The 21,590-nt window shown below is 41.4% G+C and overlaps 1 protein-coding gene across 3 annotated transcripts; it reads left to right on the top strand.

Moving 5' to 3' along the window:
* The first annotated feature begins 2,036 nt into the window (after positions 1-2,036).
* Positions 2,037-21,576, top strand: srp68 (signal recognition particle 68). 3 transcript variants are annotated; one of them, XM_061678728.1, is made up of 16 exons: positions 2,037-2,166; positions 2,556-2,622; positions 2,724-2,837; positions 3,607-3,802; positions 4,314-4,396; positions 4,515-4,624; positions 6,124-6,203; positions 6,284-6,424; positions 10,591-10,689; positions 10,804-10,868; positions 12,746-12,899; positions 12,988-13,082; positions 13,153-13,282; positions 13,395-13,470; positions 13,547-13,599; positions 21,461-21,576. In XM_061678728.1, exons 1-16 carry the CDS (start codon positions 2,079-2,081, stop codon positions 21,479-21,481), a joined length of 1,572 nt encoding a protein of 523 aa, XP_061534712.1. In that variant the 5' UTR covers positions 2,037-2,078; the 3' UTR covers positions 21,482-21,576. The 3 variants fall into 3 exon arrangements, with proteins under 3 accessions (XP_061534712.1, XP_061534711.1, XP_061534713.1); XM_061678727.1 differs by lacking the exon at positions 21,461-21,576 and adding an exon at positions 14,994-17,459; XM_061678729.1 differs by lacking the exons at positions 2,037-2,166; positions 21,461-21,576 and adding an exon at positions 14,994-17,459 and having other exon boundaries at positions 2,559-2,622; positions 2,700-2,837.
* The last annotated feature ends 14 nt before the right edge of the window (positions 21,577-21,590 follow it).

The raw sequence follows: 21,590 nt of genomic DNA, 5'->3' as shown, positions 1-21,590 counted from the left end.
CAGATCTTCAACAGATCTTTGGAAATGTGCGAAGTTCCATCCTGTTTCAAACGCTCCACCATCATTCCAGTCCCCAAGAAACCTGCAATCTCTGGTCTGAATGACTACAGGCCTGTCACTTTGATATCTGTGGTCATGAAGTCCTTTGAACGTCTCGTGCTGGACCACCTCAAGAGTGTCACAGGTCCCCTGCTGGACCCCCTGCAGTTTTCCTACCAAGAGAACAGGTCTGCGGATGATGCAGTCAACATGGGACTGCACTTCATCCTAGAACACCTCGACAGTGCAGGGACCTACGCGAGGATCCTGTTCGTGGACTTCAGCTCAGCGTTCAACACCATCATCCCTGAACTCCTTTCATCCAAGCTTCTCCAGCTCAGCGTCTCACCTGCCATCTGCCAGTGGATTTACAGCTTTCTGACGGGCAGGACACAGCAGGTCAGGCTGGGGGAGGCCACCTCATCCACACGCAACATCAGCACTGGGGCGCCCCAAGGTTGTGTCCTCTCTCCGCTGTTCTTCTCTCTCTACACGAACGACTGCACCTCAGCGAACCCGACTGTCAAGCTCCTGAAGTTTGCAGATGACACCACTGTCATCGGCCTCATCAAGGACGGTGACGAGTCTGCATATCGACAGGAAGCGGAGCGCCTGGAGCTGTGGTGCGGCCGACACAACCTGGAGCTGAACACGCTGAAGACTAGAGATGATCGTGGACTTCAGGAGGCATCCTTCGCCACAGCTGCCCCTCACGTTGTCCAGCTGCCTTGTGTCAACCGTCGAGACCTTCAAGTTCCTGGGAATTACAATCTCTCAGGACCTGAAGTGGGCGACCAACATCAACTCCGTCCTCAAAAAGGCCCAGCAGAGGATGTACTTCCTGCGGCTTCTGAGAAAGCACGGCCTGCCACAGGAGATGCTGAGGCAGTTCTACACACCGGTCATCGAATCAGTTCTGTGTTTCTTTCATCACAGTCTGGTTTGGTGCTGCTACAAAAAAGGACAAACTCCGACTGCAACGGACAATCAAAACTGCTGAAAGGATTGTCGGTACCCCCCTACCCACCATTGAGGACTTGCACGCTGCCAGAAGTAAGACAAGGGCATGCAAAATCCTCTCGGACCGTCCGCACCCCGGTCACCAGCTCTTCCAGCTCCTTCCCTCAGGTAGGCGCTACCGATCAACGCAAACTAGAACTAGTAGACATTCCAACAGCTTCTTCCCTCTTGCGATCAACTTCTTAAACACCTAACCTATAATTCCATTACAACAAGCTGGAATTTTTTTGACTTGAGTTCGTTGTCCCATTTCTGTGGGGCCAATTATGTATTACTCGTGCACTCACTGTAGTTGTCTCGCCATGCTGCACTATTGGCATATACTGGCCACTCATGCCAGGGTAGCATCTGCTCCATTTGCACACTGATTGAGGAGTAACTGTAACATTTGCACAACCAACATTGTCCCAGATGATCGCACTACTCGTCACTTTAAACCGCATACACTCCTTGAAGTCTCAGCGCCCTTTGCACAATGGTCATTGCACCGGACTATTGCAATATTAGTCATTCGAACTGCTAGAGGACTCTGCATCTTTTTGCACAATTGTTTTTTGTCAATGTCTTTATGTCTCCAAATTGTTCTGTAAATTGACTGTCTGTTTTACTAGAGCGGCTCCAACTACTGGAGACAAATTCCTTGTGTGTTTTGGACATACTTGGCAAATAAAGATGATTCTGATTCTGATGACATTTTATAAAAGAAAATATTCTGTATTTATAGCGCACGCTTTGGCATTGACAAAAAAAAAAAAAAGTAAATGTTGAGACAACGTCCATGCATTGCCTTTGATGGGAACGTCGACCTCCCCAACATGGCCGCATAACCGGGTTCCACAGCGCGCTGGCATCTTTTTAGCCATTCATCTAGTATCTTCAACACAGACTGGGTGTGGAGAAACTCTCGCGAGGTCTTCCAAGACACTCTTTCTCCTCCCTGCAGCGTGATTGGTCCATCCACGTGCAGCTCAGTGTATGTCTTTCCTGTAGCAGCGCTAGAGCTGAGCTAGCGTTTGGAAATGGCCACAGTCAAGCAAAACGAATCGAGAGTTTCGTCCTCAGTGGAAAATAAGAAAAATTCACTGGGTGGAGGAATTGGACTTGAAAGTATCTTTTTACAGCGTTGTATATCTTGCATTTTTTATTTTTTATTTGGAAGCAAGACTACCAATTTCCAAAGCTAACGTTAGCATGGTAGCTGCGCGTGTCTGAGGCTAGCGATGTTGGCTACGTGTCACACTGACACAGGCTGTCAAATTGGCAAACATTTCAACTTATTTTTCTAGCTTGCCTTAAAATTGCTGAGGGCGGCAAATTGAAATAAGACGAAATGGCGTGTGTGTTATTCGTGTTGCTTAGTCAGTGCTTAAATCCTGTCATAATGGTGGACTGTGTTAAAATAATGAGATATATCATGCTTGTGTGTGTAAAAAAACAACAACAACAAAAAACAACAACAATAAAAAAAAACATGGTTCCTTAACAGTGAATCGCAGTCTTGCAAGTCATCAAGGAGTCCCAGCAGCTGCATGGTCTCAGACATGGAGACTACCAAAGATACAGGTAAGCTGCTGTCTGGTTCTGGAATTATTCCTGTAAGAAGATTACATATATGTGATGATGTGACTCCTGCCATCAAGGTAACGCCACCTAATCTTCTGCAGGGGCTACTGTTCTCGTAGACTGCGTCGTCTACGCAAGACTCTTGGATTCAAGATGGGGAACCGGCACAAGTTTGTTGGAAAAAAAATAACAGTGGAGATGATTTCAGACAGCAGGTAAGGAATATCATTAAAAAGTAACCTGCCCGATTAAAAAAAGAAAAAAAAAATATTTTAATATATATATATATATATATTTTTTTTTTTAGGCTGATGCTGATTCCGATATTGGGTGGAATAAATTTCTGCCCAAGATTTAGCAAAAAATATATAAATAGCAAAATTTTAGGTCCCTCAATGCTGACAGCCATAAAGATATGAATTACAGTCAGACTGTTTTGCAATACTTTGTCATTAGTTAGTATTTTAGTAACTTTACAACAACAACAAAAAGTAGCCTTTTTTGGGGGGGGAATGTCATTACCTTTGTCTTATGGTGTGTTGTTAAAAAAATAATAAAATAAAAGGTGAAAATCGGCCCAAAAAATTGCAGATTTTTGCTAATTTGAAAATGGCTAATATTGTATGATTAATTTGTCAAACACTAATAAAAAGTATGTACTGAAATAATGATAATCTCTCAAATTTACTCAGTTTGAAATCTTGGCCTGTTTAGTTAATATGAAGCTGTTACTGAATTTTGTATGAATGGCAACAGGTGGATACGTAGGTTAGTTTTAGCTTCTGTTATCTAGTGGATGAGCATTTAATTGTTCTACTTATCATTGTACGTTGCTGGCATAGATGACCAAAGATCCGTTGGTGGTAGATGAATATTTTTTGTGAAAATGAAACGTCACACTAATGTGTTGGGAGTCACTGATTTAGATAAGTGTAATGGCTTATTGCTACCCAAGGGCTAATGCAACTTGCTCCTCCTTTTTAGGTACTTGTTGCTGGTTTTGATGGAAGCGGAGCGTGCATGGAGTTACGCCATGCAGTTAAAGCAGGAGGCCAACACGGAGCCGCGTAAGCGTTTCCATCTGCTGGCCCGGCTCCGCAAAGCTGCCAAGCACAGTGAGAAGCTGGAAAAGCTGTGCGAGAGCCCCCGTGTTGATGCCAAGACAAAATTGGAAGCGCAGGTACTCTCAAGCCTTTACTGATAGCACTGTGTATTTTAAATGGAGACTGCAGCAGTCCGGTGGAGTCAATGGATCACAGGTTTGACGCAGTTATTGCAAGTAAGGGTTATGCTGCTAAAAATTAAATGTTATTTCCTTTAAGTTAATTTAATCATGTCTGTTCCAATACATTTGCTCACTTGAAAAGTGGGTTGCTTCAAAAAAAATGTGCTCCGTCCTAAGTTGTTTAACACATCTAGATGTAAATACCATGACATAAAAGCTTGAATTCTGAACTTTTGTCTCATATTAATCTTTTGATCTGATACCCAAAAGTCTCCAGTATACAATAAAAACAAAGGAATTTACCTTGCTTTTGGAGGGGACTGTGTGTGTGCGTGCGTGCGTGTGTGTGTGTGTGTGTGTGGGGGGGGGGAATACTCAAACAACTTCTCCTCGTCCATATACCGATCAAAGATTCTTTGTGTCGTGTTTTTGAATCACATAATTGTGCTCTGTGGATCTCCTGCAGGCCTACACATCATACCTGACTGGCATGGTAGAGTTTGAACTGCAGCAGTGGAAATGTGCTATGGAGGCCTTCAACAAGTGCAAGTGGGTTCTTTATCACTTTATTTGTTCTGTTGACGGTCAGTTGTTCTATGTGCTAATTTAATGATACTCAAAGAATACAATAATAATTCCTTTTTTTTTTTTTTTTTGTTATTAAAAGGACTATCTATGAGAAACTGGCGAGTGCATTCACTAAGGAGCTGGAAACGCTTTATCGCCAGCGTGTAGACGAGATATCGCCTAACATCCGATACTGTGCTTACAATATAGGTAAGCTGAGCTGCCAAATGTTAGGGAAACGTCCGTATTTTGTTACGGAAATGACTGAACATTGACTTGTTACGGCCGCAACACTGATTGTTCTGCATATTGGGGGGAGGGGGGGAATCCATCGTCGGACATTACTGGAAAATACGGCGCTGTGACCGGCCACTGTGACAAAAATTTCATTAATAAGTCTGATGAAATAAACACTATTGTTTTTAAAAAAAAGGAAAAAAGCCGCTTGGTGCATGCTATTTTATTATGCCCCCTACCCCGTCAACGCATTGGTAGTCACTAATTATCGCCTCCATGGCAGTGAATATACTACACTTCTTCACATGCGTCTTACACATCGGTTGTTTTCACGACGGGAAAAGGAAACGACGGAAAAGCATGATGCTAAGCTACCGTGTCATGAAGTCGCACAACACCAAAATAAGTGATTGGGTTATACGGTTCACTTGTCACATAGGTCTGGCTAGAACCGTGTTATGGGAGAGAGTAAACCAAGTTTGAAGTTTAAATAAGTTTGAATCCCTTGGGCAAGACAAGACACTTACTCCTAATTTGCTCCCAGTTGGCCTGGCAGCTCCTTGGCTTGGGAGCAGCTGTCCATTGGTGTGTGAATGTGTGTGTGAATGTGAAGCTTTGTAAAGCGCTTTGGGCACTGTGATGGTGTAGATAAATTGCTATATAAGTGCAGTCCATTTACCATTTTACCATTTTAACAAAAAACAAACAAGGCAACTAATACGAGTCTAGGGATATATATATCATATAAGATAGGATAACCTTTATTAGTCCCACAGTGGGGAAATTTCCAACATTTCAGTAGCAATAGTGGATATCGGAAATATATATTATAAATAGCATGCAAGAGAAGACATCTATACAAGTACATTCACCAAATTGAAATCTAAACCATTGTCCATGCATAAACATTCCAATTCAATTTGCCAGCAATCTTATTTGTTTGCTTGAAAAATAGAGTGCTGAGTTTGAATTTACTTTTGAGATCTGATTAATCAGATTTAATACACTTGCTTTTTATTTTTAAACCTTGGTTGAAAACAGAATTGCTAAAGGCAAATTAATCCATATAGAGAGAGATTTTTGACGATGACATGTCAAAATCTCCTTTGCTTTAATTCAGGCTGCAACTGCCATTACAAGGTTGATGCAATAAATATATTTAATAAATATTGAAGCCATAAATTATTAACGACTATGATTATAGAGTAATGAGTATGTTGTGCAATAGAACAGTATGCAGAATTATTTTTATCTTGTTACAAAATATAGTCCAATAACTGTCTTGCGGTAATGTTCTTGACAAAATGTTGAAAACATGGAAATTCAGACAAATTTGGACAAATTGTTCTGGAAGTGTATTTCTGTAGTTTGGCAGCTCTGGTTAAAAGTGGTGGACAATAGTGACTATTACTAACAGATTATATTTTTAAATAGTAATCAGTCTTTCCCCTCATGGTTTTGCCATCCGGCAGGTGACCAGAATGCCATCAATGACTTAATGCAGATGAGACTGACCGGAGGAGGCGGAGGCATGATGGCTGAGAAACTCGAGGTGAGAACATTGATGTTGCTCACGAACAAAATAATCACTGCTTCCAAATGGACCAACTGTCATTGTTCTTCCATCCCCAGACCCTGATTACTCAGGCAAGAACCAAGCAGGTAGCCACCATGAGCGAGGTGGAGTGGCGTGGCAGGAGTGTGCCCGTCAAGATCGACAAGGCCCGCATCTTCCTGTTGGGTCTAGCGGACAACGAGGCCGCCATTGCTCAGGTCGGTACTATATCCTAAATCACCACGGTCACCATGGCGCCTCGTTCACTTCACAACTGCCTTTTAGCCCTTGAAAATGCTCAAAAATAAAAAACATCTTAAAGTAGATGTAAAAAAACAAAACAAAAACACAGGGGAGGTTGCGGGCAAGCTGGAGCCTCTCCCAGCGAAAGACAGACTGTCAGAATCAGAATCATCTTTATTTGCCAAGTATGTCCAAAAAATACTGTGGACTGATCGCCAGTCAGTCACAGGGCACATGTAGAGGCAGGCAACCCTTCACACTTGTCTTCAAACCGTCACTCAGTGGGAATTGGACATGTTTACAAGTTGCAACCTTATTGTTTCATTTGATATGATATTTCAGACTGGTGGTACTACTTTGTCAGTCCTTATGTACGTTTATCCTTGTGCTCTCTTTGAGTTGTTGTAAAATGCTACTGTAATTTGTCAAAATGTCCTTAAGGTTCGGGGTAGTAGTGTTGCTTTTGCATGCACATACCAAGCAATATCTAATCCCAGTTTGTGTGGAAACCCATAGACTCCACCAAAATATCAAATGCTGTCCAGCGGTACCATCAAGGCACCCCACCGGGGCTTGGACTCGCCCTCTGAATCCCAATTTGTTATTCATGCTGACAGTAACGAATGACGTCCAAATCAAAATTTAATTGATGTCAGTTTTCGGACATTAAGTGAGGCTAAGATATTTTATGCTCACGTTAGTCATTATAGACTGTCCCATGTTACGTGAGTGAAATGCGGAATACAACTCAAGTGTTGTCGTTTCCTTGGCATGCAGAGCAAGAGAAAATGGTGACAAAACTGGAGTTACACGATGGCTGTATGCATTTAGCTAACATGCATGTAATGTCAGCTAACATCTTCCAGCAAACTCCATTCACTATGAACTGGAGGTGCCATGTGATTAAATATACCTATCAGAACAGAGGCTAGAATTTTAACAGGAATATAATTAACTACACTAAAACGAGAACAGAGGGAGGCAAAGTAACACCATTGTAAGCCAACTCACACAGGATATGACAATATTCTAACATTCAAATCTCAAAATTCTGAAACAATGATCGCTCTTTCAGGCCCAGTCGAATCGGCACCGATGCGTGCACAGCCCTACACCCCACAAGTGGCATAACTACCCCAATGTCATGATACACTGTGTAATGACATTAAAGATTCTAATTCTAATTTCGAGTTGAAACAATGTTCTGCAGAAAATGATGACTCAATATTGCCTCAAATCCCAAACTTATTTTTTGCTTCTTTTTTGTGATGCCACAGAAACCCCTCTGTGGGTATCTTTCTGTACCAAGGATGGCAAACGATAAAACAGGAAATGGAACTTACTGCAACATAGACACATGTCTGGATGTTCAGTCCCAGATGAGCAGTAGAATGAATACAAAATAAATTATATACGCAAATGAATTGTACTAAGCAGATGCTGTGTCAATTCCAGCAACATCGTTAAAATGCCATCTGTTGACATTATTGCTTTGCAAAAACCTTCCTGGTCTCTCGCCATTACGTGTCTGTCAGGTGTCTTCAAAGAGAAAGTAGTTTAACTTAGCTGTTCTGTTTTTTTTTTTTTTTACATAATAGTTAACTTCTTTATATACTTTATAAGTTACTGGGTGAAACTATGCTAGTAAAGTTTCGCTGTAGTGTGCTACACTTTCCTGTCTTTGCATAATTCTCTGTGTGAAAGTGTATGGCTGTAGTTTTCTGAATGTGCAAAGGGTGTCATTGTCATCTTTCCTGTCGCCGTTGGCCAATCAGAGACACCTCCAGTCATTCCTGTGAGTGTTGTCGCAAGCACTTCTTGTGGGCACTCCCATCACACCCTCGCGCATTCAGCTCCACTCTTCGTACAATTACATTCTGTTCATATCAGTGTACACCCAGTTTGCGCGTGTGTGTGTGTAGACAATAGTATTGCTATTTACTTGAACTACTAAACTATAATCTGAGAGCGCTAGGTGTAGATGCAGGAGTCGGAGGATGTTACGTCTTGTCTTTTACACAAGGTTATCGTCAGCCTGTCCCTGCTCCCTGTCGTGAAGAGCCACATTGTAGACCTCGCTCCCCTCGTCCGTCTGCAGTATGCATGCAGCCCTCCTGCTCAACCACAGAGAATGTAAAACAGGCCAAGCCGGTTGTGCTGGGCGTTGCCAGGGTGTTGGTACTAAATACCATCGTCACCGGGGAGGTGGACCTCTCATCTGCTTCATCACAGTTATGTTTGCAAAGAAAGGTCATTCACTTTACTGCTTCCAAAAGTTAATGTCGTCTTAAAAACACATTAAACTGAAGTATATTGACAGTTTATTTGCTGACCTTTACTGCTTTCAATAATGTAATAAATGGCGTCTTTTTGTTTTGTTGCATGGATGAGTAGTACCAGGCTATGTACGTTTATATGGTGTAGAACAATAGTATCAAAGACTAGTACTCTACAACAGTAGCGTTTATGCAAGTTGAGTGCAGGAATGCATCAGTAGTCTGCTGGGCTACATATCTCTTCCTCGTCCTTCATCACCAACCCTACATTCTTGCTTCAAGTCTCGCACTTGAAATACTTGAGCTAAAGAAGCCTTGGTGTGGTTGTGTGATTGACTTTCATGAGTTTGTCACTTTAATCTTGCCGAAAGTGAATGCAAGTGTTTTAAGTGTCAAATTCAGGTGTTGAGCAAAACACGCACCATCGTTGCAGCTGAACATTTGCCTCCCAAATTCCTGCACTCGTGAAGGCATTTGTCCTGATTCATTCTGCTTTTTAAGGGCAGAATCTTCAAAAATGTTATCAGATGTGGACCAAATGTTAAAGAATATCAATGCATGACCAATTTAGGGTTAGACAAACAGTAAGGCAAAATATAAACACTCCAATTATCTTCTAACGCACACCGACAAAATACAAAAGCTGTACTTTTTTTTCACACAAGCATTGGTTTATAAACTGGACAAGCTGGTATTACACATTCAAATATGAGAGAAAACTAATTATCATGGATTCATTTGCAAGCTCATGTGCAGCAACCTTTTTTCAACTTGCACGGCTGCATGGTAGACACTGTCGTATTTTTGCCATGATCATGGTGTGCGATTCAGCAGAGCAGATCTGACTACTTCTCCAAATGCTTCAATGTGTGGGGATTTGATTAAAATATGTGAACAGTTAATACTTCAAGATGGAGCTTTTAAAAACTTTCATGAACAATAAACAGCTATCCATTTTCCGTACCGCTTATCCCCACTAGGGTCACGGGCGTGCATTTTTTGGGGTGTAGCCATCGTTAGCAGCACGCTGGGGTGGTAAATTGGTTTTGTAATGTCTAAGAGCGGCACGATTGACTACTGGTTAGCACATCTGCCTCAAAGTTCTGATAACCCGGGTTCAAATCAGGCCTCGCCTGTGTGGAGTTTGTGCCCTGTGCCTGCGGAGGTTTTCTCCGAGTACTCCAGTTTTCCTCCCACATCCCAAAAACATGCATAATAGGTTAATTGAAATGTTTTAATTGCCCGTACGTATGAATGTGAATGGTCGTCTGTTTATATGTGCCCTGCGATTGGCTAGCAACAAGTTCAGGGTGTACCCCGCCTCTCGCACGAAGATAGCTGGGATAGGCTCCAGCTCGCCCGCGACCCTGCTGAGGAGAAGCGGTACGGGAAATGAATGAATGAATGAATGAATGAACGTAAAATAAGCACAGCCAACTCGCAACTGAGCAGCATAGCCAAATGAAATTACGTCACTTTGTACTTATATAGTGCGGGAGGGGACTCTCTCTAGAAAGTATATGCCCCAGCCCCGCCCACAAAATCAGGAAAATTCAAACGGTGAACGGTGTTTAAGCTGTATCTCAACAACTCATATGTTTTTGCATATGTTTTCAGCACTTCAAACATATTTAGAAAAAAAACACAGATTTCTGCTTAGAGCCTCTTTCTTTTGTATAATCCTCTCCAGCAAGTATTTTGTGGCGTTGTCCACATACGGGAACAGATGCATGTACTCTGTCACCTCACTGAAAATACACACCGAGCAAAGAAAACATTGGTTCTAATAAAGTCTTCTCATGTTTTTATGGCACTGGATTCTTGGTTGCTTGTAATCCAATCTCCTTGTTGCCTGTCTTGAGAAGGCAGCCAAGGAGGACACCAAAGAGCATCTGTATGAGACCCTGTTGGCCGAGTGCCGCGACACAATCCAAGCGGTGCGAGAGGAGCTCAAGACTGAGGCAGTATGATTATTTATTTTTATTTAATTTTTTTAAGCCCAAGTGGAAGGTTTTTCTATGACTAAAAAGCCTATCTTTAATTGACGTTTCATGTTTAATTATTGCTTGTGGTTGTAGAAGCAGCGAGAAAGGAACTCTGACGGTGAGAATGAGAAAGTGTCCAACATGCAGTTCCTGCACAGGTAGTTTTTGTCTTCATTCTGTGATCTACCTTTTACATAGCCACTGTTTCAGTGTTGTTATATTCAGTTCTACCTTCTTCTTTTTGTGCAATCCATCGAGTCGTCGTCTCGATACAGTTTATTCCACGAAGGGAGTTTCTTAAATGAGTTTTTTCACAGTACAGTTTCTAACATGGTGGAATGCCGATAGCTACATACATAGCGTGACAACATAGCAGTGATATGGCATGCAAATTGATAATGAATTAAACAAGGGAGATAAATGAGACACATTCTGTGCAGTTTGGTGATATTCTCTGGTTGTACACAACAGGGTTTTAATCCTCTGTTATAATCTCTTTGTTTTTAAGTAACACTTGTTGTTTTCTTCACATTCCACTCTTACATTCCATTTCAACACAGAAGTAAAAAATGATTTGGCCACCATTGAACAGACATCAATGTGTCTTGCTCCACACCACACTAGCAAACAGTACTGTAAATACTGGAGCCAATCCCTCAAAGAAAATTGGGATGGGTTGGGTATTTTTCAACCATTTACAATGAAAATGTAGTAGTAAGTGCAATACAGGTGATCCTTGGTTTATGAAGGGCCCAACATGCCATATTTCAAGGCTATAAACTAGTTTGTGCAGCGGTGTAAGAATAGTTCATCACGTGGCGCAAGAAGCTAAGTTAAAATCCTAAGTTATTCATTTGGTTCTTTTACATGAATGGCCTGCAATTGTTTTTCATACAATTATGTTCGGTTATGACTTTACTACTACTTACCATGATAGGTTAGTGACACATTTTTGCCTGTTCTGACTTGCGTACAAATTCGGGTTATGTTGCCACTGTAGGACTCTGTAGTAGTTAGGCCTGTCACGATAATCACTATATCGACTTATTGTTCGATAAACAAAATGGACAACGGGAGTTTTTCCGGACTCAAGAAATAGACATTGTTGTGGTGAGCAGGCGTGCAGCTCACACAGTGAGCCGACAGAGTTGGACAGCTGTGTCATTAGCCGCTAGTGGGCTCATGGAACGCCGGCGGACTGTTACACTCTTGCCGGTGGCTCCGTCCAGTACTCCACAATAGGCTTGACACGATCAGGATTTTTGGGGCCGATCAGCGATTTAAAAAAAAACGATCACCGATCCGATCACAACATGGAGCAATGTCTAAATCTGTCTATGACTTCTTCATTTACTGTATATACTTGTGTACTTAATTGCTCAAAAAAATATATTTACAATAAATAATGTATCCTTGTTCATCTATTTGTGCCAGTGAAGCATAGTGACAGACAGAACAAATGAATGGTCTTCTATTAGATGGCAGGAAGTAAATACAGTAATTAATGGATCCACTTATTGTGCCGTGACATTTTTCAATTGTAAAATATGTGCCTTGGCTCCACAAAGGTTGGAAGTCACTGCTCTAGTCAGTTCATCTATTCTAATCAGTCAGGTCAAACCAACATTACAATATGACTGGAAATAATGGGTGCTAACTTACGGTAATGAAATTACTTTGGAATGTTGTAATTTGGTGGTATCGGAATACAAGATTTTATTGGAGTAGTCAGACAGTGCAATCGTGAAAGAGCAAATTTGTCTTGTAGTCTGATCCAGGCATTAAGTGTTTTCTGTTTGATAATAGCGTAGGACTTACATTTTCCACTGTCCCAAAACAACACAGTTCAATTGTTCAGTGGAAATTTTCTATTGAGGCATCAAGTCAAGTCAAGACTGATCTGCAGGTATACAGTATGATTTAATGGTTTTGTTAATCTGGTGATGACGCATGTATTGATACTAAAGTAAGGATCATTAGCAGAGATGTGTACCACAGTCAAATGTTTGTTTAAGCTGGTGGTGTCCTCTGCCAGCTACCTGAGCTACATCAAGCTGTGCACACTGGTGAAGAGGAATGAGAGCATGGCGCACACGCTGCAGGCCAAGCTGAAGGTGCCTGAGGGGGATGAGAATAAGAGGGGGGCCCGTCCACAGGACCTCATCCGCCTCTATGACATCATCCTGCAGGCAAGTGTCTGGACATACAACATAACATAACCACTCTGTCTGTCCTCCAAACATGGCACCTGTAACACCTCTCTATGGTCCCCCCCAGAGTCTGGCCGAACTCTCCTCACTGCAGGGCCTGGAGGATGACCACACCTTCCAGAAAGAGGTTTCCCTCAAGACACTGGCCTACAAAGCCTACAGGTCAGCCACTGTACATGTGACGAATACATCACATACCTTTTGATATTTACAATGTTTGTTACCCTTATAGGTGCTTTTACATTGCCCAGTCTTATGTTCTGGTGAAGAAGTGGAGCGAGGCGCTGGTGCTTTATGAGAGGGTGCTCAAGTATGCCAAGGAGGTGCAGTCTAAGGCCAAGAGCATGAACAACAGCTTGAAGGTTGGGAGCAACAGCGACGTTAACGTTCATGTGTTGAACTTGTATGCATCCTGTTCTAAGCTGTTCTGGTGCCTTTGTATTGTATTGGTGACATTGTTTGTGATGTTGACAGGATCTCCCTGATGTTCAGGAGCTCATTGCTAAAGTCAATGCAGAAAAATACTCTCTTCAAGCGGCCGCCATTTTAGGTGAGGCCTTTTAAAGCTGCGCACATTATTTTTTTGCCTGAAGGAGCAGACAGACAATATGTTATGTTTGTTTCAGACACTGGCGAGGTTGTTGACGTTCCTGCACCACAGCCCGTCAAAGACAACACGGTAAGTGGGAACAATTAAAAAAAATATATATATATATTTTTAAAACATTTTGGCTTCCTGTCGAGCGCTATTCACCCAATCAGGAGCCTGAAAATGCAACAAAAAAACGGCATCAGTGCGCATTATGATGCTCATGTTCCTCAGTCTGACTTTATAGATTCGTACTGTATCTGTACATGGATGAACGAAATGAACGATCATTTGAGGGGATTTACAGTAAATCAATGAGGTCTGCAGACACATTTAAGTCACTAGCGATTTCTCACCACCTCAGTCTGTTTAATAAGGGTAAATATACCTCTCGGGTTCAATGCTCCAGTCACGCACTGCGCTGCTTTAAAAGGGTCTGCAATAACCTGTTTCGACTGAAGAAGACTAAATACTGCGTTGACGCCCACACCAGCGCAGACATCCCATTTGTAATCCGCTGGTCGTACACCGGTCCACCAAAGTACCAAAACCAGGTCTAGCCCATCTCCTCGTAGAGTGGGGCATATGGTACACGAGCTCTGTGGAAATGTGGGCTGGACTGGCATATTTAACCCATAAATATGTGAACAGCGGACCCTATGAATCATTGCACAAAGCAGTTAATTGAACACATTTAGCCCGTTTTTATTTCTCTCAATCACCCCACTGGCCAGTACCCTCCTATGTGGGAGAGTGGCACAAGCACGATCGGGATAGATTCATGAAGTGGGACATATTTAAGTCACCCGCGGTTATCACCCAGCTCATACTTGAATCATGTCGCCTGTAGCCACACTGGCCTGTGGCATGCGCGACCGTCATTGCATCTTAAAAGTGTTTACGTCCACTGGCGCAGGCAGCCCCTTTTGTTAAATACGCCGTCTGCGAAGATTACAACAAACTGGTCTAAATTCCCCCTTGCACCGGATTTTTGCGAGTCAGTAAAATAGAGCCCTAATTCTTTGGCACACCCTGGTTCTCTTTTTGTTGCCCTAAAACATGTACGTGTGTTGTTGGGTGGGAAAATTCTGGCCTGCTCTGTTCTTTAATACAGCCCTCCGAGCTTTTGCATGACTAAGTCATGTTGTATTTGCTGTTAATTTAGCATTTTGTCCCCTTAAAATTGGTCGATTAAATACATTTTAACCAATTGGTTTATTTTTTAAATGAAAAAAAAAAATCTTTAATATAAACAGTTTGCGTAGTACGTAATTAAAAGACAAGACAACAACGCATAAGTTAAGTTATTCATCTGAACGCTGAGTTTTTAATTAGTCTTGAACCATCTATGGAGAGAAAAAATGCTCATGTAGAATCTTATGGGTTTTAAAAAGTCTGCGAATTTGTGTGGACATTTGGTAAGAAGCATTCTCCGCTAATGAGTCGACTGTCATCACGGTAATGGTGTCCTCGTCAATCTCCAGCCTCTGTGCGACCGCTTGGAGACTTTCCGCCTCGACCCGTCCCTGGTGGGGAAGCATCCTAACCTCGTGCACTTCCCGCCGGACTTCCAGCCGATCCCGTGCAAGCCTCTCTTCTTTGACCTGGCTCTCAACCACGTGGCCTTCCCGCCCCTGGACGGCAAGGTGGAGCAGAAGGTCAAGGGCGGCCTGACCGGCTACATCAAGGGCATCTTTGGATTTGGCAGCTAAACCATAAGGAAGACGAGGAAGAGGAAGAATAAATGTCCCCGGTGTCACTAGTTAGAATCATCTTTCTTTAAATGGCTACTTTCAGTGCCTCCGTATGAAACAAGCAGATTAGTTTTAGAGAGAGGAATATCATGAAATCCACCTGCCATCTTTGTAATGACTTGTCATGGTTAAACCGGTTAACCATGTCTTAATATTTACAGCCAAGTTGTTGTTGTCCCCAGAGCCTTGGATTATTATTTTTTATTTTTTTTCTCTCTCCTGAAGGCCACTTTGACATAGTACATTTTGTGAAACAACTGTAACCGGGTCACCTCAAACACGTCTTTTGTTTGCCTTGTTCCTTTTCTTTTCTCCAGCTTTGCCCTGATTTTTTTAATTTTTTTTTTGTTAATCACTGCAGTTTACATAACAGCCAACTGGTTTAGCCGATCATCGCACCGTTGCAAAAGCACAAGGAAGCAGTTGCTTCTTGATACATAGATGGTGCTCAAGTCAAGTGCAGTGGAGCCTCCTCTGAATTTAGGCAAGCTTATCGGGAAGAAAACTGAGGCGAAGTTCATCCTTGTTGACGGCCATGCTTACCATTTTTAAAAGGAAAATAAAGCCAGCCGCTGGATAGTCAAGTGGTTAGACCAACGATTCACCAACCTTTCGTTGTCTTACAGGTGACTTCCTATGGGACATAGAGATGAAGGTCTAACTGTTTCAATGTGTCCAAATGGCTCACTTTTTACAGTATCTCGCACAAGTGAGTACACCCATCACAATTTGTGTTTTCATGGGACATTGCTGACGAAATGACACCGCTACAATGCAAAGTAGTTGGTGTACAGCTTGAATAGCCATGTAAAATTGACTGTCCCCTCAAAATAACTCGCAACCATTGTCTAAACCACTGGCAACGAAAGTGAATACACCCGTAAGTGAAATTGCCGAAATTGTACCAATGTTTTGTTAAACAGCTATTGTCTTGGCGAACGTGCTGCAGCCGAGTTGCAGGGTATTGGCAGTCTTTGTACAGGTTCAGCCATCTTTATCAGAGAGTTCTCTTTCATCAGGTGCCATTTTGAACTTCCACTGATCAGTATGAGAGTGATTATTATACCATATATAACACCTGCTTCCTATTCACACCTGAGACTGTAACACACAACACCTGGGAGGTAAAATGGCTAATTGGGACCAGTTTGGACAGTTTCATTTGGGGGTGTACTCCCTTTTGTTGCCAGCAGTTTAGACATTAATGGCTGTGTGTTGTTATTTTGAAGCGAAAGTAAGTGCTACAATTATACAAGCTGAGCACCGTGTACTTGAAACTGTAGCAAAGTGTCATTTCTTCAGTGTTGTCCCATGAAAAGAAAAAAAAATGTGACAGGTGTACTCACTTTTTTTTTTTTTTTTTTTTTTTTTTTTTTTTAAATTATATATAAACACGAGTCTGCTGCCTGATGACCATGTTGGATGGAGTCTTAAAAACGTCAACACCATCACAAATATCTTCACTATCTGTGGAAATAGTGTAATATGCAAAGGTCTTGGGCAGGCACTAGCTTTGTTGTCATTTACCCTTTTCGCAGCAATCATTCTGACATAGTAAATAGTAGGACAGGTATAGTTAAAAAGTCAAACTAACAAGCAGATGGACAAACACACTCAATTGTGACACTCCATCGGGAATTCTTTTTTTTCCGAGCAGTCTGGGCTCTACTGAAGGAGCTCTGTGAATTCTAGTTATACATGCGTAGTTAGTACAGCAAACAACAAATGTAATGATCCCCAAGACTTTTACACCGTACTGTAACTGATGTAACTGATCCGTTACATTTACAATACAGGGGAGTCCCCGCTTTGACGGGGTTCCTTCTGTTCTACGGCGGTGACGTAACCAGGCAAGTCATATCGTAGTCATAGCTACAGTAAATACAGTACAGTATTTGTATGAAAAAGACTGAGGCAATAGATTTAAAACAGTCAAATAAAATACGGCTTAACTGAGGGTGCCTTCCTGTGCTGCTTGACGACGTATTCTTACGTCACTGTGCAAACTAGTTCAATGTGACCTTTGTAACCTTGAAATGTCATATGTTGCAGCTGTAACCTGAGGACCCCTTGTATTTTTCTGCCGCCCCCCCCACCCCCTCATTATTATAGAAAGTGATTTGTCCAAATGATTAGTTGTTGGGAAGCGAAATAAGTGAACTGGATGATCTGAAGACATAATTAAAATATATTTGCACCAACTATTTCTCGTGAGTTCATTCGGATTCAGGAGCATTGCATTCCTTGGACTAGAAGGTGACTGTAAAGAGTGCATTTTGAAAGTTTATGGACGGATGTAGCAGTGTGGTGTGTGTGTGTGTGTGTGTGTTGGTCTGCGTTTGCGTAGTGTGTGGGAGGCCTCAGTTGGGCGTGTATGTGTGTAGGTTTGTTGTGTACATTATCATGGTTCGCATTAACCTCAAAGGCGTGTTTGTTGCTCACCTGCAAACTACGTTCTTTCTTGCATTTTTAACATAGTGGATGAACCAGCGCTTCCTTTTTGGAAGCAGATCAAGCTTCCATCTCTCACCTGCCTCACATGCACATTCCAGCGCCACGCAGAAATGTGCCCTGCCCGGACGGAGCGATGATGTGCCAGATGAAGTCGAGAGAAGGATTATTGTGTGTTGTGCTGAATGAGATGTGACACCGCATCGCTCGGGTTCCTCGAGTTTTCCCGTCATTCTTTTATAGGCCTTTAATCTTTCAACTCTACCACATCCTATTTCTATTTGACCTGCTGACATTGTGTTTGTCTTGGAGGCAACCACGCCTTTCCAGTATTTACAGGGTTGCCAATTTTTTTTTCACTGTGGATCACATACACAAAAATGGAAGCGGGGGACACACAGACACTTCACCTTGTGTTTATGAAACATGCTAAAACAATTCAATATGCTGTCAAATACTATGCAACACAGTGAGGACAGTCATCAAATGGAGAAAATATGACACAACCATGACAATACCTACACTGGACATTCCTCCAAAATGTATAAAAACTGATTAGGGATGCTGCGAGGAGGCCAACAATAACTTTTGAAGGAGGTGCAGAAGTACTAGCTGTTTAGTACATGTGGCAACAATCTCCCGTCTTCCTCATATGTTTGGGCTGTGAGCTAGGGTGGCAAGACAGGAAGCCTTCTCTTTCAAAGAAAAACATTCCAAGCCCAGCAACAAACAAATAGACTGCTCATCACCAAAAGATCACCGTACCTACAGTGAAGCATGCCGGTGGCAGCGTCAGGCTTTTTCTTCAGCTGGAACTCGGGCCTGAGAAAAGGTGGAGGGAATTAAAGTATGACCAGTTCCAAATTACCAGTACTACGAGCACATCACTTTCAAGCTTCTGCGAGAAAGCAAAAAAAAAAAAAAGTCAGTCAAAGCCTAATTGAACATCTGATCTTCATTTTGGCTTTTCTGGCTTCCAAGGCACTTCAAATTGTGGCAGGTGGGTGATGACTCTCAATTAACATGAGTTTTAATGTGATGAATTCAATCTGATCACAGCCACATTCCCAGTTTGAAGAGGGGAGGCAGACTTTTTCAGCCATATTATGTCAGTTTAGTTTTTTACTGCCCCTCTTTGTCTCTATAAAAAAAACTGGCATTTGAACAGGGGTGTGCACTTTTTCTTTTCTTTTTTAGCCACTGTATATCGGTGACAGAGCAGTTTTTTTAAGTGAAAAAAATATTGCCTGATATCTTTTAATGTTCAAATTTATTTACAATTTTCAATAAAACCAACAGTGCCAAAATTCCATTAACCTATTATTATTATTATTTTTTTTTTTACATTTTCAAACTAAACTTGACTAAAGGTGCCTTTGTGGTTTTCATTGACCTTTTCCTTTAGTATACCCCAGAAAAAGAATTCAATGGGGCTAAGGTCTAGTGAACAAGGAGACCACTCCAAATGACCACAATATTTAATATTTACGTATTTTAATCTGTGGTAGTAGAAAAAAATATAGTGAATGAAGTTTCCTTTGTGTCCAGACATTAGAGAGTATCTGTGTAATAAAACTAAAATCAATTAAAACTGATCACCCTTTAAAGTAGTTTATTGCCAAGCTTCCCCCGTCATGTTTATGTTAGTCATCAGCCATCATGCTTTTGAAGTCACAGTATAACCTGCTTGCTCAAATAATTTTTTATGTATGTAATTTCTATTTAATTAACTGTATTGCTCATCTTGTGCTGACAAGCCAGACACTTTCTCAGGTTGTTTGTGGCTCTGCGGTGATCCCATTTTGGGAACCTTCTGTGGTAGCATTACACCTTAGAAAGAATAGAAAAGAATCCGGAGTTAATGCTTTAGCTCACTGAGCTGAAGTCTCACAATCTTTTTTGAAATTAAGCTCGACATCCAGCATGACGGTTGTTTGACTTTAGAGGCACTTTTTAAAAAAAACAAACAAATAATAATAATAATAATTTTACCATTTTTGTTGAACTTCAAATTGTGCCACTTTTAGACATTCCACTGTATTTTAAAGTGTCTCTCGTGTAATTTTGTCTTTTAAAAAAAAATCTAAATATGACTAAAGGCAACTCTTTTTAGTTTTGTTTGTACACTTTCATCCAATAAATTGTGGACAATTGCAGTCAACTTACTGTACCTTTGTTTAAAAATAATAAACAATTTTATATATACATACAGTGGGTACGGAAAGTATTCAGACCCCCTTAAATATTCACTTTTTTTTTTTTTTTATATTGCAGCCATTTGCTAAAATAATTTTTACATGAAATTATTAAAAACATATTATATATATATATACACTGGCAACAAATTGCAAACTGCCGTAGTGAAGAAGAGGCCTTCATCCTGCAGTGGCTAGATAATGGCTGATAATGATGATTTTTTATTTTATTTGGCGAGATAATGGCTGATAATGATGATTTTTATTTTATTTATTTATTTTTTTTTTGGCGGCTATTTTGTCTATTAGGATAATAAACTACCGTAACAATTATTGACTGTTCATTTCTTTGGAAGTGAGCAAAGTTACAAATTCAGAAGCGGATCAAATAATTACAGTATTTCCCCCGCTGTATGACACAGTCTTTTCCACCGCAAAGCCGAGGTTCAGTTTGGGACAAAATAGTACCAAAGTGAGGACGCACCCGAGTTTGTGCAATTCCGATTATGCTCAGCTGCAAGGAAAGTTGCTGTACTGCATTTCTCCTATTGTTGTTTCTGCTTTTTTTTTTTTTCTCTCTTCTTCTTCTTCTTCACCGAGACCAGTGACTCATATTCTTTTATGATGGGACTTTGCAAACTATGAGTCGTTCTTAATGATTACTCTGAGACATCCACCAAATATTACATATAAAGGCATTACGCCTCTTGGTTGCAGTGCTTCTCGTGCGTATATATGTGGAAGTTAGATTGATTGAAGCTAGATTTCAGCCTCTACGTGCCGCCATCTCAAATCAAAAGTGCCCTACGCCTTCCGAATCAGTACGGCTAACCCATGTCATTTAAACTATACTAGCAATGTGGGACTGTTTCTTTAAGCAATCAGATTTCAAATTCGCCTCAGAGGACCCACAATAAAATCAACATTTTTCCATCGTCTCATTAGTTGGCAAGAGAAAGCCCAGTTGCAATAGCAACACACCTGTTGCGATCTGTAAACATGAATACATTTAATAATGAGCATCTCTGGTCCAGTATGATATATTTCATTTAGATGTTTTTTTTTTTTTGTTTTTTTTTAATTGTATTAGTTGAACATTGATTCAGAAGTACTCCAGATGATGTACTTGGCACAGTTGCATTTTGTTATATCGCGTTTTTGTCATGATGGTTACTCTTAAGTGCAATGTGAGTGGAGCCAGCTTTAAGCTTTAAGAGCTGGATTAAGTCGGGTCAGTGCCCACGGAACCAAGTATCAAATGCACTGCCAACCACTGCTTCTATACAGGTTTAAGATATGTCAATTGATTGCACTATTATATGTACAGTTTTTCTGAAAAGATAAGGATGATGACCCCAAATAAGTAGGCCCACATGGTTGCAGCTCAACTGACTACAGAAACAGAAATCAGAATATTTCGTATTTGGTTGCCTATAATCTGACGTTTAGTGTGAAATGTGGCATAAAAGTCCATGCTTGATGTGAAGTAGTGTAGCCTTTACCAGTTTGGAAGCAATTAACACGCCCTACTAAGACTTATTTTCTTGGTAGTGGAGAATGGGCCCCTGGTGAAAAGGATGGGCAGGGCCCCGAAACGGGAGGAAGGCAAAACTGGTCAGTCCGGTCCTCCCCGCGCAAGGTGGATGTCTGGGCGGTGACGCACCTGTTAGGCCGGCCGGGA

This window comes from Phycodurus eques, chromosome 6, assembly GCF_024500275.1.
Source record: "Phycodurus eques isolate BA_2022a chromosome 6, UOR_Pequ_1.1, whole genome shotgun sequence".
Lineage (NCBI taxonomy): Eukaryota > Metazoa > Chordata > Actinopteri > Syngnathiformes > Syngnathidae > Phycodurus > Phycodurus eques.
The sequence above is the reverse complement of the archived record's forward strand: the minus strand, read 5'-3'. Positions and strand labels throughout refer to the sequence as shown.